At 31.5% G+C, this 20,789-nt stretch overlaps 1 protein-coding gene across 1 annotated transcript in view; it reads right to left on the bottom strand.

Annotated features, from left to right (window-relative positions):
* Positions 1-12,159: 12,159 nt before the first annotated feature.
* Positions 12,160-20,789, bottom strand: part of LOC114325591 (protein rtoA-like) — a 96,399-nt gene continuing 87,769 nt past the window's right edge. The window contains exon 3 of the mRNA XM_028273689.2: positions 12,160-12,557. Coding sequence (XP_028129490.2) covers positions 12,519-12,557 — 39 coding nt within the window. The 3' untranslated portion in view covers positions 12,160-12,518. The remainder of the gene's footprint in view (positions 12,558-20,789) is intronic.

A 20,789-nucleotide genomic window follows, 5' to 3' on the forward strand; every position in this document is an offset into this window, starting at 1 on the left:
ATACTTATAAGGTGTTTTCCTTATACATCTGGTAAGAGGGTTTGTTATTGTTTCGGCCCAGCAAGCGACTGATGCCTGCTGGGGTGTAGTAACCGACTGACTGACTGAAAGAAACCACAGACGCTAATCTGTTTGTGTTTCTACCATCTGACCAGAAGGGCAATAAATTATTTAGATCTGGCGTTTAAAAGTTGAAACATTTCTGCAGTTTTAGGAAACGTCTTCGAATGCATGTCCAAAGTGAGTTATTGACATAAGGTCTGATAAGGTAATTAATTTATGGGGAATTCAGTTTGTTAAACTGAACACGCCAAAAACATATGGTTAAGGATACATTTTGTTTCGTAAAACCGTGCCCTTCTTAGCATCTGGTTTGTATATTACATGTGAATTTATATGACCCACATTATTTCGTTTTGAGAAAAGTTATTAAAAATTAAGAAAATAAAATTAGCAAAAATAGTAATTAAAGCGTACCGCTATACACCACATTCGACTTTCTATTTTTATCTTAATGATTAGTTGCAGTATTCTATATCGTATTTCCTCTCAATATATGACCCAAATTAGATATTTTCCTATATTATACAGTTTTTCGTAATTATCTGTAATTGTTGCCTATTATTATCAATACTTTATTTCTAATCAGGTAAGCGAGCCGTCCAAGAAATATTTACTCGTCTATATACCCCATTTCCAATGCTTCATTTCAGTTCATTATAGTACTTTTAGCGTCCATGCTTCTACAACAAACAATGGGTCAAGCATACCATTTGATCATTCTATGTCTTACTTCTAAATTGAAACAGTCATTATCTACCCTCATTTTTAAAAAAAGGTGGCTTTGGTCAATGTAACTATGCTTTATTAGGTTTAGATCAAGGTTGTTATCTAATGTTGTTATAAAGATACAATTTTTGTAATAGAAAAAAGATTTGAGATACATGAAGTTGAGCGATATTTTCTGACAATATCATATTAAGATAATTATTTATCATGTATGTACAATGTACATTAATCACATACAGTTCCAGTGACACTTGCTTTCAAAAAATTACTTACTTAACCAAATGTATCGACCTTTCCAATATATATCTTTCGTAAAAACCGTTAAATTTGTTATGTGAATGGACTTCATAAATAAGTAAAAAAGGAATTTTGTGAAGCGTAGCCAGATTCTTTGTATGATAGTCCACTCGAAACTGAAGGAAAATATGGCATCAACGTGATACGAATATCGCAGCAATCTGATAACACGTACCAACCAGACCTCACATAGACAATTACAATAATCACTTTTATTTCGAGCTACTTGCGACTGGATTATTTTCGGAGTAATATTTACGCTGATAATAACGTAAATGTGAAAATTATACAAAATGAAAACTGACGTTAATTCAGTAACAGTAGTGCACAAAAATTGGTTTAGCTATTTTACTGAAGGTATTATGTATGTCGAAATTAAAAAAAAACAAGCTGGGTAATGCATATAAAAGGAAATTGTCACGTCTGAATGAAGAGATATACAAGGTTGATACAAACTTGATTATAATATGTTGATTTTATCCTTGTTAGAGGTAATATACAAAGTGCTCGCCATACTAATAAAAACACGACTGGAAATATATATTATGTGCAGAAGAATCTAGGAGAATACTAGGGAGTATTTAGCAAGGGAAGATTACCAACCGATCAATGATAATGATAGTACGGGATCCGAATAGGAGGTCGAAATGTACCATGTGCTTACCGGATGAAACATTTTTTTTATTAAATTTCATACATAGACAAACACGACCAGTATGGGTTTCCCATCAAAATCGTGTCATAACTATCCTTAAGGGGGGGCGTAGTATGATAGTAAAGTATGATAGAATAATTTTATTTTTAAATTAAATAAGCATATTAAGTATAATTCAAAGAATATTTAAAAAAAATTCCAAGAAAAAATATTGAAAAATAAGCCAACGGTGGCAAATTTTTAAAGACACTTCAAAAAAAGAATGAATTTTGCGGTGGACATCAGAATTTATCATTGGATCATGGTAGACACAAAATTCAAAAAGATTTTATTAGCTTATGAGTTTCTCGAAGTAACGCTGTCAAGTTTCTTTTAGTTTTAATGATCTTTGACTTTTTGGTATCACACTGTTACCTCAAGAAATGTCTAAAGAAAATATGTACAAAATTCCAGGTGAATTGGTCAAGTAGTTTTTGAGTTACAATGTCTACAGGCTTTGAAAAAAACAGTTTTCAGAAAAACGCTTGTAGAGTATTGTCAACTATTATTTTCAATTTTATTTTGTCTGTCGTGAAATCGTAAAGTGATGCACACCGGAATATGTTTTGGAATCGCGGGGTAATTTACAAAAGAAAATGAGAACAGCTGTTGACCGTTTCTCACTACGCTCAAGCGCGCTGGCGCGAAGATGCTGCAAAGAGAGTCGAAGGTAGGGAGATAGTGTTGAATATCCCTATCTTCGACTCGTTTTGCAGCAGGTTCGCGTAAGCACGCTTGAACGTAATAAACAACGCTCAACAGCTGTTCTCATTTTCTTTTGTAAATTACTTCGCGATTCAAAAAGATATTCCGGTGTGCATCATTTTATGATTTGAAAGACAAACTGAAAATAAAACAGAAATTAAAAATAAAATTTGACAATACTTTAAATATGTTGATTTTCGCCCTTTTTGTGCAAAAAATTTCGTTGTTTTGATTTCTGAGTGATACCAAAAAGTCATAAATCTATTATAACTAAAAATACTAGACAGAGTTATCTCGATAAACATATAAGCTAATAAAATCTTTTTGAATTTTTTGTTTACTAGCAGAGCTAGTAGAACTAGTAGACCTAAATAGAAAAAAAAGATTGGAATAACCGAATGAGGAAGACACGTGTGGTCAGAACAGCAAGAGATAAATACCAATCTGGGTATCAATCTACCAATGAACAAGCAGAATTTCTTATAAAGAGAAGAAGAAGAAGAAGCTATCCACATACATATATAGTGCGGTATGTATTATTTTTTGTTTTATATTTCATTGGTCTATTATCCACGTGTAGGTATGCCACGTCCCACGTGTAGGTATCTACTTTAAAAACATTTAATGTTGATATATTCTTTTATAATCAATTTCTCAATTTTCATATGAAACAAAAAATGTGATTAAAGGTATTTTTTCGTATTAGAAATGGATAGTCTAAAAATTAAGTCTTTTTTAAAACAATCCAATTTTATTAAATCTCCGATTTGCAGTCTGCAAAGTTTTTTACCCAATTTCTAATTTTCTCAGAGTCATTTCTATAATCCTCCTCCGGCAATCTCTACATTAAAACTACCATTCCATCGCGACAAATCTAGCAAGCCAAGCAAAACTAAAGAAACAAAATGAAAGGGAACAATTGAACGAGGCAGCCATTAAAAGGCAACTCGCGTCACAAACCGGAACATCTCATTCTGTGTCTCCTAGTTAAACGGAAGTAAAAATAGTGCTTAATAGGAAACTACAAAGCGATTAGCTTCACTCCTGAGGAGATTACATTTGGTACAGATAGAATCCTTACACGATTAAATGTTTTAGAGAATCTAGAATCTGCATTTTGAATATTAATACATAATTAAGATTATCTTACAGAATTATTCAAAATTAATTGGAATCCTACTTAGTTTAAAACATAGTAGTCCTGAATCCCACGTACCAAAAAAAGTTTATCAATAGCAAGCTGATGATTTGTTTATAGCTTAAAGGAGTCGAACCGGACCAACACTGGAACAGGGGAAACTTTATTTGTGAAACGTGATAAACGTGTGTTTTTAAGTTTATTTATTAACCAACGTTATACGCTGTGAGCTCGTACGTAGAGGGGATATTTATAAATTCGCGAGCGCCAGTAGTGGCAAGTCTGTAAACGTTTACCGGAAATTTGACATAAATGTCAAATTGATTAATTTAAAATTAAAATTAAAAACATTAATTATAAAAAATATTAGTTGGTCAAAGCTGTGGTATATATTTTTACCTTAAATATACTTACGTTTCAAATACTGAATTTACGTTTTTTTAATGTTCCGTAATATGTAATTATGCGCCATCTACACGATAACTGTGAAAGTATCCGAAGTAAGAAATTAATATTTCATGAATAGAACGTCAAAATGATTAGCAAAATCTTAATAAAATCTGTTACAATTTAATTACTTTTTAGCGTTGTAAATATTAAGCGATAACAATTAAATAATAAATTTAAAAATTACCGGTGAAAGTTGAATTAGTAATCCGCTAGGAGCGCCACCAGCGAAGCTCAGAGCGTATACTATATGAAAAAATGGTTGGCTGACAAAATTGTTAAGCAGTTTCACAAGTCGGACATGTTGAACATGTCAAATGACAGGAATTATGCTGGTGAGAAGTAGCAATTTAATTTTTGCATGAGAATTTAATGAAAGGGTAAAAAATCAGTTGGAAGTTCTGTCGGACAAAATTTTGTGGGACATTTTTTCATAAATATATTACAACGTTGGCTATCGAATAAACTTTAAAACAACCTGCTAATTTTCACAACAATCACGTTTCACAATTAAAACTTTCCCTGTTCCAGTATTCACGTACATCAGAGTTTGTCCGGCTCGATTTCGTTATAGGGGAGTGCATTTAGATTTTCACTTCGGAAAAAATCAAACAAGATAAAACTTTTTGTAATTTCATTAAGAAATGTTTAATAAACAACATATCAAAAAGTTGGGTGGTTTATTAAACAAATGAACAGCGAAGTTAGATGTTTTTTTAAATAACTCCGAAAATATAATCTTTAGAAAAAAACTGACTTCACCATTGAAAAATTCAGAAAATTTTACAAAAAAAACCTTATATAATGATTTTTCTAAAATTAAATCTCTAGCTTCTGTAATTTTTTATTTATAACGCTAAAGTCACCCTTCTCACACACATTGGCGCACTGTAAACTAGCGTTGGAAGAAGTGCACGGTTGAGTTTTTTTAGGTATTTCTTTAACCAATGGATCAAAAGAAATTTTACAAATTGGACATGAAAGAAGATAAAATAAGTTATCTTATGGTTGTAATAAAAAGAAATAAAATGTATGGACATAAGTACGGTGTGGGCGGAAAGTGAGCCTTACATGAATTTTGTTTAAAAATGATTTAAAACTGTTTAACTAATACAATTTTACTTAAAAAAACTCTCAAATTTGCACAACATACCTCTTAATCATCTTACTAAACGATGTTTCATTCAAAAAAATCTCAAAAATTTAATTCACATAATACGCTGTCTCAAAAAATGTAATTTTTGAAAACTTCGTAGTTTTACAGAATTCTCACAACTTTAAGATGGTATTACTCAAGTTTGAATAAATCTGATACAATTTTTTTGGTATTTTTTTAAAGCTTAGGATGTAATCTTTAAAAAATACTAAATTATTTTAGTTTAAAAATGAAATAAACAATTTCTTTTTGAGAAAACTAAGAAAGATAACAAAAATGTAATACAAAAACCGAAAATTACCAGCTGAAAAAATATATATACAGAGTAATCAAAACTTTTTTCTGTAAAACTTACCTAAGATACATTTAATAATAACCTTCAACAATAATAAATATTCAACAAAAATTTTTTTTAGCTCTTATACAGTATATCTGCGTAACTTGGAACCTATTGATAACTTTTTTAATATCAGTTTTATGAAAAAAGTTATTATTTATAAAATAGATGCAACCATCAAATATCAAATTTTGTTAAATTTGTACTAGGTATGTCAAAAAATATGTATTTCACTCAAGAGTAAAGTACCTTTATATTTCACAATATCGAAAATTTTTATAAAGAAGAGTTGTTTGTAATTAAAAACTATGTTCCAATATGTAATTATATCCTTCTAATCGAAAATTCGTTTTTTTTTAATATTGTTTCAAATTAATTATACCCAACATCATTAAATTTAATATTCACTTATTATTTATGATAACCATCGTTTTTAATTCTGAACAACTTTCCATAATAAGAATTTTCAGTATTATGAAAAATATAGGTATTTTACTCCTAACTGAAATTTTTATTTATTGACATATCTTGTACAAAATTGGTAAAAATTGATATTTTATGATTGCATTTAAAGTTTTAGAATATGCAGAGCTTTTTACTAAGAATAAATTTTTTATTTATGATCCCATTGCAACAATTTTTTGAATATTGAAGAGATAGATTTTGAATAATTTGTTCTTTCTTTCTAATACATTTTAATTTTTAATATTATTGTAAAAATTATTTGTTTGTCTTTTTTTTAAGAATGAAATTCCATATTTGTTTGATTGGATTCTACTTGTTTTTCTACATTTTACAATTTAAATTATCAAAACTTGATTCAGGTTCAGCAACCTCTCAAAAATATCCACATATATGTAAACAAACACGTTTTATAAAAAAAATTTGGATTTTAAAACTACTTTTTAAGGATTTTTAGGAAAAAATCCGCCATTTTGAATCCGCCATTTTGAATTTGCAAATTGTAATGTCAGATTCGGGTTCAGCATAATCAAAACTAAAATAAAAATATTTTTTATCAAAATAAAATGTTGAATTCACCCATATTCTTAACATTATTTATACAAAAAAAATTGTTATTGTTTAAACAATTAATAAACAAGTAGCGGCGAAATTTGTGAGTAGAACTTTTTACTTTAACATATTTATAAACTAACAAAAAAAGTTTTAGAAAAATATAACCTTGTTTGATTTTTTCCGAAACATTGTATCTTTTCGTTCTAATTGCACTCCCCTATTAAGCTATAAACAAATTCAGCTTGCCATCAATAAACTTTTTTTTGGTACGCGGGATCCAGGACTATAGGGGATTGGTTTAAAACTATAGAACTAATTTATTAAATAATGTCAAAACAGTTTGAAACGTTATCAATTCGTGTATCGTTTATCGAGACTTTGTTTCTATGAATACAAGCTATGAATACAATAATTATTTTCTTATCAACAATTACTTAAAAATACCCGTAATACTTAATATGCGCTCTTTACAAATGTAGCTATAATTTGTTATATTATAGTTTATTTAGAATTTCATTAAGGCCATGTATACATAATTCGCAAATATTTTACGGCTATCCCTACTTTTTCTGTCGTTACACGGCAAATTACGTGTAGTAAAATTCACACTGGTATGGATATGTAAACATTACTAGAATGTCATTCTACTTGAAAATGTCATCATTAACTTAAAGAGATGGCTTTTGAATGTTCATGGATAAATGTTATTTGTATAATTGCAAATTATTAATTCATTTAATAAATGTGATAATTTTTTCACTAACTATGTATTCAGTGATTGTAATAATTTATATTTATGTACAACATAAACTAATACTCAATCGAGAAAAGAGGAAAAGTGATTTTTTAATAATATATTGTTACTATGGAACGCTTACAATTTTGAACATCTTTAACAACAAAATACTTGGATCACAGAATATATTATCCTGATGTATTCTCTGCTTGGATCTTCCACAAATAATAGACAATAAATAACTTTTTATTAAGTTCACGTCTTAAATCAATTATTTATCAAATACACAATATATCAATATTATTTCTGTGGCTTGGTTCTAAAAGGGCCAATGTCAATATTTTACTTTTTTGTGCAGCTGTATTTAAAATTTAATATTGACCAAACAAAACGCAAAAAATTGACATTGGCCATTTTAACACCAAGCCACAGTATCTCATTTGGTGCTAAAATGGCCAATGTCAATTTTTTTCGTTTTATTTTGTCAATATTAAATTTTAAATAAAGCTGTACAAAAAAGTAAAATATTGACATTGGCCCTTTTAGAACCAAGCCACAGATTTAATCAACAACTCAAAATATTTCCGATGCCATGTCAAATATTGTGACTGACAATATGCTGACAATATTCTATTGGACTGAGTGCGTTGTAAGGCAAAGATAGATTTGGAAAATATTACCACGGACATGGTGTCCATTTTTTTCGAATCCTGAAAAAACTAATAAATACTTTTAAAAAATTTAAACGCAGAATGAAAGACTAAATTATTACCGACGGCCGAAAGTCCCTTAGAATAAATAAAAAGTTTATTTTGAATGAGATATTTGAAATTAATAAAAATCACACTAAATTTTCTCTTAGTTTTTCACTTCTGTAACTTATTAAAATAAACATTATAGAAGTTCTCAGGGACTTTTGACCCTCGATAATATTGCAATCTTTCATTCTGCATTTGAATTTTTCAAAAATACTTATTGGTTTTCTCAGGATTCGAAAAAAATGAATCCCCATTTAAATAGCATTGTAGCCGAAAATACGTACCCATCCTCTTAAGTTCAGTTAATTAAAGCAGGATATCCCCCTCCTGTGGCTCAAGGGATCTACCAACCAAAAGAGCCTACCTTTGGATCCAAGGGTTATGAGTTCGAATCTCAGCTGAATAGGATATTTTTCATTTATTAAGTACCAATTAATAAATGAAAATAAAAGTTTCTATTCTTGTGGGAAAGGTACTCACCGGAGGGACCGCATACGTTAGGATACAATTAGCGTCTCTTTGTAAAGACAATGAACTCAATCTTACTAAGTAACACGATATTTACTCAACATGCACACTACACATCCGATTGCGAAATCACTGTACGTTGTCAATGCCCATTAGTTTTTGAGGCATTACGCTAGATAGAAAAGCTGAATATAAAGCAAATATGTTTTTAATCGGTATGACACCCCTCTAAAAGAAAGTGCTTAATGTACTCTGTATAATTTTGAGGCACCTTTAAAGTGACACATTGATCTTTTGATACTATAGCGAAAATCGTCATTTACCCTACGGTTTTTATTTGCTTCTCTTTCCGAATAGATACCAGATAAATTGTCAACAGTTTGGATACGGTTTGGTTAATGAAAACGGAGTATGGTATGGAGATCCAAATACAACCATGAACTCTATAAAATTTTCAAAGAGACACCAATCTGAGAATTCGCCTAAACTTCATAGCCTTGATATTAATATGCAAGACCAAAAGTGACACAGAGAGACAGGGACACACACACAGAGAGACAGAGATAGAGAGAGAGAGAGAGAGAGAGAGAGAGAGAGAGAGAGAGGGGAGAGAGAGAGAGAGAGAGAGAGAGAGAGAGAGAGAGAGAGAGAGAGAGAGAGAGACAGAGAGAGAGACAGAGAGAGAGACAGAGAGAGAGACAGAGAGAGAGACAGAGAGAGAGAGAGAGAGAGAGAGAGAGAGACACAGAGAGAGAGAGAGAGACAGAGAGAGAGAGAGAGACAGAGAAAGAGAGACACAGAGAGAGAGACACAGAGAGAGAGAGAGACACAGAGAGAGAGAGAGACACAGAGAGAGACACAGAGAGAGACAGAGAGAGAGAGAGACACAGAGAGAGAGAGACACAGAGAGAGAGAGACACAGAGAGAGAGACACAGAGAGAGAGACACAGAGAGAGAGAAGAGAGAGAGGAGAGAGAGAGGAGGAGAGAGAGAGAGAGAGAGAGAGACAGAGATCGAGATGGAGGGAGAGAGAGAATCCCATACAATACTTTCAGAGTGATATAAATGAATTAACATATCCGTTAATTATCTTATTCACACGACCGCCATGTTTTTTCAACTTATTTAACTGTAACTAATCTTTCCAATTGACAAATCGTATAGAATAGCGTATAGACCGAGCGGTTACCGATAAAACGAAAACACTTTTCTTAACATTTCTTTACGACTTTTGTTGGCAAATTAAGGTAATTTTATAAACTTTTGTCACCAACATGCGTTGACAACACAACAGTTGGTAATTTTTTGTCGTAGATACTTAGCTTAACGTTAACAGAGATGAGAGAAAAGAACCTGCAGGCGGATTGATAAAACGACGGAAATTGGATCATCGGAGAACACTTTAAAGCAATATAATAATTATTATGATGACTAAATTATGTATTTATTCAAAACATAGTTTATGAAAACCGCGTATTCAAATGAAGGACTAACATCTCGCAAATTTATTTACAAAGTAGTTTAGTAATTCAATTTTGTTATAATTAGTACTAGTTGTCTGTAGACTGTATTTATCTTTGACGGGAACTGTTTGGGATCTCGAGAGGATATAATAATATTTGTACACATCGTAGCACCAATTATATAGCATGTTTGCTCTGAGGACTGGATAGCTTAAAGGTAGGTTGTTGAATTGAACGTATAGTTCATTGGTTATAAAAAATTTTATCGATTATTTAAAAAGCCCATAGTAGTAGAAGAATAAAATACTATAGCTTAATAAAACAGAAGTCGTGATCCAATTTTAATTCGTTCCACATTTGCAGTTTCGATGTACCTAAAGCCGGCCACTCACGATACTGCAGCGTTGTTCAATTTTGTCGAATTTGACTAATTAGCAAAAATTTTGATCTTGTGTGACCGTTCATCCAACAAAATTGTACAATTTTACCGCAGACGGACTGGCTTGTCTGCTGCAGTACTGCAGAATTGATATCATCGACGATTTTGTCGAACGACACCGCAGTACCGTGAGTGGCAGGCTTTAGGATGAAACAATCTTTTCATTCATTCGAATTTTTATCTACATCTAATTATCTAGCTCTAACCTAAATCATACTATGTAATTGTTATCTACTACGGCAGTTTGATCTTCTACGGCAGTTTTATCTTCTACGGCAGTACGGAAGTTTTTTCTTAGTATCGCCCTCCACTGGAAAAATTTTCAATATGGTAATCATTATTTTTATGTTCTATTAGGTGAGCCAGTAAAGCAGTAAAAAGCCCAAAACCTAGCAATTTTTTGGTAGTTAGATTGCTGAATTCGATTAGTAAGAGGGCTAGGAAATTGTGTAAACTGAAGTGTTGATGTCGAAATGAAAATTGCATTATTTAACAAGTAAAATGCATTTTCCAAAGTGCATTTCGAAGTGGTGAAAAATAACAAATTTGTTATTCGGAAATAATTGACAGAAATGAGTTCAGTATTAAAACTCCTGGGTTATTGGGGCCGCTAAATATGAATATGACGCTGACGATGGTTTCCGAGGCACCTGGTACCGAGTATGGGCCTTGTCTGGAGTTTTATGAAAATTCGATACAAAATCAGTAAAAACTCATTACCCCGACATTTTTGGGATCGCTGAACACGAATATCATGTCGGCGATGGTCACCAAGGCACCTGGTGTCCAGGAGGGGACTCGTATCTTGGAGTTTTACGGAAATTCATTACAAAATCAGTTCGTCCTGGGCACTAAGCACCTCGAAGACCATCGCTGACATGATATTCGTATTCAGCGATCCCAAAACCATCAAGTAATGAGTTTGCGCTGATTTTGTATCGCATTTCCATAAAACTGCATGTGAGGCACCTCGAGACCAGGTGCCTCGTAACTCGTAGAGTATCGCCGTCATGATATTCGTGTTAAGCGACCCCAAAAACCCCGGAGTTGTAATATATCGTCGTCAACTCATTTCCGTCAATTATTTTCCTATTACAAATTTATTATATTCCATCACTTCGAAATGCAATTTGGAAAATGTTCTTACTAATAGAATGCAATAAGGTTCATTGTGATCCATCCAACTGCAAAAAATTGATAGGTTTATTTCTTTATTGCCTCGTCTATATGCAAGTAAGTATCAAACTAAACACTTGAAAATGCCTACTTTTCAAACTACTGTCTCAAAAAGTAGTGATATTTTTTGATGATTTTTTATGGCGAGAATTTAGGTGTATCTACGCTTTCAAAAACTTGGTACAAAAGAAGTATTTCTAAGATGTTTGACATCATTGGTAGTAGGCTTATATAGAATTGGTAGCAGTTGGAAGAGTGTTGTGTAGGCTGTTCTCCGGTTTCGCAATTATGATGTTAGTGCGTATTTGCCTAGAATGGGTAAGTGGACACAATCTTAGCTTATTCTTATTTCTTATAAACGTTAATAATCTAACGTTTCTCGGAGCACATGCTCTAATACTTCGTCAGCATTTGAATTTGTTTTGTGTTGGGCTTTACAAAATTCTGTCACTGTGCATGGTTTCAGTGGTATGGATAATTAACAAAGGGTATCCAGAAATTTTGTGTACTTCTTCGTATTGTAACAATAAAACGAGCGGTTCGTATTTATATATGACTTTATTTATATAACTGTACAGACGAATTTATCTTATAGACTAACTACTCCTAAAAATTCACATCCTTATATATTGAATACAAAAATACCAGCCATGTTCTTGAACGTTCCAGAAAAACGGAACCCCCATCCCTAGTAACACGTAGCCTTGACCAGCGATCTTCCTCGAGAAATCCTTTCCTCGCTTGTTCGCTGAGTCATTCTTTCAGATGTCTCCGTACGTGACTGGCTGTCGAAACGGAACCTGTTATTTGCGGTCGGTAATTCGTCACGGTATATTCATCTACTGGCTTACAGTATCTAGGAATGTGTTGATAAGATTTAGTCTATGACCTTCCTGGACTAAAGCGACAGTGTTCGTGTATGCGTTCTACGTTTATTCTGGAAGAAATTATATTAAGTATAATGCACTAAAGTCAGTTTAACGAACAAGAGATTAATACAAACATGAATATGATAAGAAGGGAGAGACTAAAAAAATGAAAGATGAAGACAAATGGTAACTTAAGGATTTATCGGAAAGAGTTGAAATATCACAGGATACTAAAGAAAAGATAAAAGCATATAAAATAAAGGTATATCTCAAAAACCGAATATCAAGTAGTAATGTAATGAATACATCAAATAGACAACATCTTTAGCATGCTTTACTTGTACACTTGTACATTTGTCAGAACTGAGAACAAATTTTGAAATAACAAAGGAAATAGCTTCAGAACAACATTGAGAACAATATTTCTATGTTTAGTGTTTACTTTTCAAAGTTACTAAGAGACACGAATTGAATCAAAACGAAATCGTCTATTTTTATTGTTTTCTAAGTTCGTTGTACATACTGTTTAAACATGCAGTTATTATAGAAAGTTAATTGGCAATATTTCAAAAAATATAAAATGCCTGAAGATTTTTTGTATAAAATATTACTCAAAAGATGTTAAAAAATATTAAATTACAGTTTCCCGTACTGGCTGAATGGTTCGTAATCTTGTTTTTATTTGAATAATTAAGGCATGCAAATACAATGTCTTAAATTAAACTCATTTAACTAACTAACACTTCATTAAGAAAAATGGCAATTATCTTGGTAGACTGAAAAATGTTGAAAAATAAAAAGAAAGTGGGTGTTCTGTTTTATAGTACAGTTCTGATAAAATTTTGAGAGTCGACGTTTATACACGATAAAATAATAAGCAGATATCACTTTTAAAATTTTAGGTTTTAAGCTTTTGAGTTTCAAAATATAAAAATGCTTAAACATAAGTAAATCTATATAATATAAACTTGGGTGCATAGAAATCAGCCCACTGAAAAATTTGGTCATTTTTGATGTCTCGAATTTGTTAAACCTGTTGTCCGATTTAAGTGATTTATTTAAAATGTTATAGCCTTATTCTTTAACAATACATTTCAACAATACATTATAATTGATTATAACAATAATTTCTTTTCTCAAAGTTCACATCACTCTCTAGCATTTATAAAATACTGAAATTAAAACCCAACTATAGTTTCATGTTTTCTCAGCATTCTGTTTTTTGATTCATTCGCTTATGTTGGACCATAAAAAAGTTAGGTAATTTAACAACTAGCCATGTTTTTCATCAATACAGGGTGTTTTTAAATAAGTATGGCAAACTTTAAGGGGTAATTCTGCATAACAAAATAATGACAGTTTGCTCTATCGTATGACCGCAAATGTTTCGTTTCCGAGATAGGGGGTGTTGAAATTTCTCTTACAAACTGATGATTTGTTTATTGCTTTAAAACCGGTTGAGATATGCAAATTAAATTTGGTGGGTTTTAAGAGGTAGTTATTGCACATTTTTTTAAATAAAATTAAGGATTTTATGACCGATCATATTAATATACCAAATAATAGACCAGAATACACAAGTAGCTCCAATGAAGTAACAAAGAAATAAATAGAAGCCTCAATGTATCAGAAGAGGAAACAAGGACAGCGTGATTCAGAATGAAAATGGCCGATCACCTGGTCCTGGAAACATCCCTGTCGAACTTCTGAAGGCGGGAGGCCCCTGTCTGATAAACAGATTTACACAGATTATGAATTGCTGCTGCAACCAAATACAAAAAAATTTTGTTGCTGCTGTAAATACCATCTGAGTGGAAGAAGGCTCATTTAGTATAAATTTTTAAAAAGGGTAACTAATTGAAAACCCAACTGTTATCGAGGCTTAAGTGTAAACAGTAATATGTGCTGCCTGTTTAGCAAAATAATAAGCAATAAAATTAGACAGAACATAGGTCATGAATAGTGTTGCCAGGTCCGATTTGTTTTTAATCGGAACATAAGCAAAAACAAATCGGGATTTAGGGTTGTAGATCGGGACAAATAAACAACAATAGCCCAGTAAATGACCGTTTTGGAGTGTAATTTTTTCATAGTCAACTCCGAATTGCATGAAAATCTGGTTTTAGATTCTACTTACTGTCTACTTCAAAGTTGAACTTGTACCGTTGGTTGCTTTTACTTGGGGGGGTGACAGTTACAGTTACTCCTTCTCGGGGGTAAAAAACGCGCGTTTAAAGTAAGTCCCAAAATGGATCAACTGACTAGCTCTAAAAAACTTTTATTCGATATAATTTTTAAACTTAATCAATACTTTTCGAGTATTTTTATCGAAAAAAATATTCTTAGCAAAAAATCTTTTAAAAAAACAAAAAAATGTACCTATGTTCAGAAAGTCTATGAAACCAGTAAAATCAAAGTTGTAGCTCATCAAAAATACGTTCTTATTCGTCAAATTCCAAATCGAATTTTTCAACTTGAGGTAACCAAAAAATTAAGCAATTTTCGGGCAAAACGTATTAAAATTTTTTAAAGTGTTTAAAAAATCTTTAATTTTGTTTTATACAAAAGTCTCGAGCATTAAAACTAAGCGAGTTACGCTCAAAATAAAGTTTGGCCCTTTTTTGGTAAAAAAGATCGTGAAACTCTCCCCATATTTAGCACCGTAAATAAAATTAATCGTTACCGCTTGACCATTTACTTTATATGTGTATTGTTTATACGATCTGTAAGGTTTACATGTTGGAAGTGCCTAGTTTTGAAAAAAATTGGTTTTATAGTAAAAAACATTTTCCTAAAATATTGGAAACTGCCCTTTTTTCAAAATAACTTAACAAGTATTAGGGATACTAAAAATCTCAAGGAGTAAAAAGTAGGTAGGTTTTGATTTTATAAATATGATAGATTCATTTTGCTTTTCTCTAAGACAAAATTGGTTACAATATTGCTTTTTCATATTTTGTATACACTCGTGATTAGTGACTCGTTCAGGCCCTTTCAGTCATGTAAAAAAAAACATAAGTAAAGTAAATGGATTGTAAAGCGGTAACGATTAATTTCATTTGGGGTGCTAAGTAGGCGGAGATTTTCACGATTTTCCTACCAAAAAAAGGAGTCAACTTCATTTTGGGCATAACTAGCTTAGTTTTGACGCTAGAAACATTTTTAAAATATAAAATAAAGCTTTATTAAAAAAGTTTTAATTGGTTTTTCCCGAAAAGTGCTTCATTTCTTGGTTATTTCACGTTGAAATATTTGATTTGGAATTTGACGAATCATAACGTATTTTTCATGAGCTACAACTTTGCTTTTGCTGGGTCTATAGACTTTACGAGTTCACAATTTTTTTCATTTTTTTATATTATGCTACATTTTTGCTAAGAATATTTTTCTCGATCAAATACTTTTTGACTTATTTGTGAAAATCCCCTGAACACGTGTTTTTTTTTTGTCGAAAAATAAACATTTTCAATCGTAAATAACTCAAAAAGTATTAATCAAGTTAAAATTCTATAGAACTAAAATTGCTTAGAATTAGTCAATTTATTCATCTCCGAACTTATTTTAAACGCGCGGTTTTTCACCCCCCAACTAGGGGTGACTGTCACCGCCTGAGCAAAAGCAACCAACGGCACAAGCCGTCCAAACTTTCATGCAATTTGGAGTTGATCCTAAAAATTACACGGTATCGCCGTATTTTCCGTTCATTTATTGGACTACAAGGTGATTCTATAATTTGTATTTTAATCCTAAATAATAATAATAATCAGACGAAATTACAAAAAAAAAATCGTATATTAAGTAAATTATTTATTTTTTATTAAAATTATATTTTTCATTCGATTTTGCCGTTTTTAGGAGTGCCTTGTTTTTATAACATAGTTATAAAATCCACAGCAAGTCCACCTGAAATTGGTTTTCGTGGGTGAAAATCGGGACATTTAGTGTCCCGATCAGGTACAAATCGGTACGCGTCCCCAGACCCCTGATAATCGGGACGTCCCGCGCAAATCGGGACACCTGGTAACGCTAGTCATGAAATAGGAGAAGATCAGAGTGGATTCACACCAGACAGATCTTGTACATATAACCTTTTTGTTTTGCAACAACTAGCAGAAGAGTTTGTATCTGTAGGAAAAGAATTACACTTTTGTTAACTTAGAAAAGCATATGACACGGTTCCTAGAACAAAACTGTGGGAAGCCTTGAAAGACCTGAATATTGACAACCACCTTTTGCAGATTATCATAGAAATGTTCCGGAATAATACAGTACAGGTTAGAAAGGGAGAGATATTGTCGCACTCTATTAATGTCACAAAAGGCGTTAGACAGGGTAGTATGTCTCCTCTTTTGTTTAATTTGTATGTTGAGGCAGCCCTTAGAAGCTGGAAGAAGAGATGTGGCGGAATGGGTGTTCCAGTTAATGACAACACCCTTTTCTTTCTTTTCACTACAAATAAGCATGAGTTTTGCATCCAAAACTCTAAACTAGCCAAGACGGTGTCTAGCTACGCTTCTTTGCAATTCGATACTATGAAACTAATACGCTAAAGTACCGCATCCAAACTCTAAACTAACAAATGCGACGACTCGACTAGCCGGTTATTAAACTGATACTGATTACTTAAAATTATAATTATTGCAATGCCTAGCCAAGCCCAAGGGATTAGCGGGGGACACTTCGAAATTTCTATAAGTAAGTAGTAACCACACCTTCTGAATATTTGCTAACAGGGATTTTCTAGATACAAGTTTTCATTGGTTAAAAAACAACTTTTGAATGCTTTTTACCCGGGATTTCTTGGGAATTTGCTTGGGAAAGTTAATCGGTAGGTTTTATGTGTAGAGTATTGCAGGTAGAAAAATATATGCACTGTATAAACACTCCGTTTACATAAAAAGTATTTGTTTCTTTAAATAACCCTTTTTATTTTTATAATTTAGGCTTGATAAAAACAACTAATTTAAAATAAAAATGTATACCATTTTTATTCAGTTGCAATGCGAGGCCAAAAATGTCTTAATTTTCACTTAGATTGGAGAGCGCAACCAGCACTCTTATCGACGATTTCACGTGTTGGGTGTTGAAATTATCTGTCAATAATTGTTCGATATGGAAGTTACCGGTAAACAAAAATATTGTATATATTAGTTTTTATTGTTGTGAGGACAGAAATAAAATCAAATTTATAATTATAGTGACTTTTTAAATAGTTTTGACAAGCCGCAGGTACGTAATTCTAAATGTTTCAGTTGTATTCCAATAAAAAATTATCTTCATACCTATCTATTTGGAAAATGTAAAAAAATAATGTAGTTACCTATTAGTAGGCAATGCTTTAATTTACATAATCTGATTACGAACAAACTTTCTACAAATCTTCATCTAATATATCGTTTTCTTACTCTATATTTTGTTGTATTTTAATTCGACAAAAATCAAACTAATAATTTGATTCATATAAATAAACAAAATGTCAAAAACTTTATGGTGTAAACGTTTAGGTTGTGTATATTCCCACACGACGTATACGCGAATGTAGTGTAGTGGGAAATCGCTTCAACTCTCGTACGGCGCGGTAGACGTGAAGTGGGTTCAAGCCCCAAGCAAGTTGTTGTTTTTTTATTTTTTTTATAGATTTTATGATTTTAAGTATATTATTATATAATTTTTTTCAGAAAATACGTATTTAATTAAAGTTTTTGGCAACAATTATTGTTCAGAAATCATTTGTGGCATTTTTCAATGTGTTTGTGTGTGTTTTATTCTTTTATTTTTTTAATTTTTGGTATTGTTTTAATAAAAATTTTCGGAAAGTAGTAGAGAAACTGTTTAAAGTATATTGATTTCGTTGAAATCATATAATAGAAGTATAACTTCTTACGTGTGTACAAAGTACACACATTCTTTTTTTTTATAGTAGTATTACTCCGTGGAGTAACTAGGTGCATTTTCCGTTGGAACTTTACCAAGCTGCGACGGGGGTTGTGAATTGCATAGTGTAGAATTCCTTCCCTTTTGTCTTCACTGCAGCATCCATTTGGCTTGCAAATTGTAGAAGCCTTGGAGGTGTCACCAGGGAAATGTACCAAAGGGTTTTCAATTTAAAAATCTTTTAGTAATATTTTTAATATTTTTCAATATTATTAATGTTGCTATTAGGATTGAAAAACTTTATCTAACTATGTAATTTAATTTTGGCAAGACTTTTTGCATAAAAGTAAGCTTCTAATTTATTGTCCTTGTATACTACATTTTCATCGAGAGGATTTAGCACCCTTCGGTATTCGAGAGATGGTGCGTTAATAAAGTGAGATCCCAACATAGCAAAAACAATGGAGCAATCAAGCAGTGAGTATATTTTAAAACCGTCATTAGTCACAATTACTAGACAAAACATTTAAATGTCACGAACCTCTTTTCACAAACGAACCACTTGCCACTTGCCGAGGCGACAGAAATTAACAAATATTGAGAATGCGGCTGAAGGCCCAGGAAATATCAAATTTTGCTAATTTGTTTCTTCGCTTTTATACAGAAAAAACAGACTTATAGACGGAATTTTCATGTAATGAATGTATTTTTGATTAAAATGGGTTTTATAAAGAACGAATCGTAAGTTCTTGTACGCTAAAACTTACTATAGTGGGTTCGTTATAAATAATGGAAAACCTTTATCGGAATGAGATAAAGCAAGATTGGAAAGGAAACAAAGTAATTAAAATAACAGAGAGAACAACTAACAAACTATTTCAACTAAAATTATTAAAGTACAGCAATTGGAAGACCTGAGGAGAATGAATAATAATTAATTAATTAAATATAAGAAAGCAATTTTAGTAGTAGTCCAGGGCGCATCTGTTTTGAGATGGACGTTGAGAGGTGACTCAATTTTTTTTGCAGAAATTGATTGAAAATAAATCAAATAATAATATTTGAGTTATCCTCCCACACAAAAAGGTCCGGAACATTGTTTAAATAATCAAAATGTCAAAATATAAAGGAAAAATTCTATTTTTTTCTTCGTTTTTTGATTATAACTTTAAAGGTATTTATTTCCGAGAAAAGTTGTATTGGCATAAAAGTTGCATAATTAAACTTCCTACAATATAGAATTGGTTAACAATTTTAATAATAGTCACCCTTGTTGCAAAATAGCAATAATTGCAAAAAAAGCATAAAAAAAACAAGTATTTGCATTTACGTTTTTCAACCATTTATGCTACACTTAGGACCTTCATATTTTACCCAGAAAAATTTTATGATATAGTAAAACAATACTGTATTTCATTAAGATCGGTTCAATAGATTTTGCAAAATAAATTTTGCAATCCAGCTTTCGCAAAAAAAATTCATTTTTTCAAAATGTTGCAGAACTGAAAATAAAGCAGACAGTAAGTTGAAATTTTTTTTGCATATAAAAGAGTACTGTGCCTTTCATTTTCAATTTGCTAAATTAAAATCGATTTACTACCACGGCGTCAGGAATTTTTTTAAATAAACATTAATTTTTGGTGCTACGCGCAGGACAGCGGTGTTCGATTCACACAAGTTGATTTCCACCAAAATTTCTTTCAATCCTTATCTAATATATTATTTTCTTACTCTATATTTTGTTGTATTTTAATATTTTAATTCCACAAAAATCAAAGTAATTTTATTATTGTTTGTGAAATATTGTTTAAACAGTTGCATATGTTTAAAAATAATAAAGTTTTATTCTCTAAGTTAAAATATATGAACAAAGAAATTTCTTGCTAAAAAAAGTGTTATTTCAAAGGACAGAGTAGGTATGTGTTTTTATTTTGCAATAAACAAATTTATTCATTTATATCGAAATGTACTAAAAATTAAAATGTATCAATCATTATCAAAGGTCATTATAATGCCCAATCATAGCAAACTATCAGCTGTCCTGCGCGCAGCACCAATAATTAATGTTTATTTAAAAAAATTCCTGACACCGTGGTAGTTAACCGATTTTAATTTTGAAAATTGAAAATGAAAGGTACGGTATTCTTCTATATGCAAAAAGAAATCAACTTCCTGTCTGCTTTATTTTCAGACCTGTAACATTTGGAAAAAATGATTTTTGCGAACGCTGGATTGCAAAATTTATTTTGCAAAATCTATTGACCCGATCTTAATGAAATTCACAGCGTTATTTTACTATACCCAAAAGTTTTTCTGTGTAAAATATGAAGGTCCTAAGTGTAGCATAAATGGTTGAAAAACGTTAACTGCGAATACTTGGTTTTTATGGTTTTTTCGCAATTATTGCTATATTGCAACAAGGGTGA

This window comes from Diabrotica virgifera, chromosome 7, assembly GCF_917563875.1.
Source record: "Diabrotica virgifera virgifera chromosome 7, PGI_DIABVI_V3a".
Classification (NCBI taxonomy): Eukaryota; Metazoa; Arthropoda; class Insecta; order Coleoptera; family Chrysomelidae; genus Diabrotica; species Diabrotica virgifera.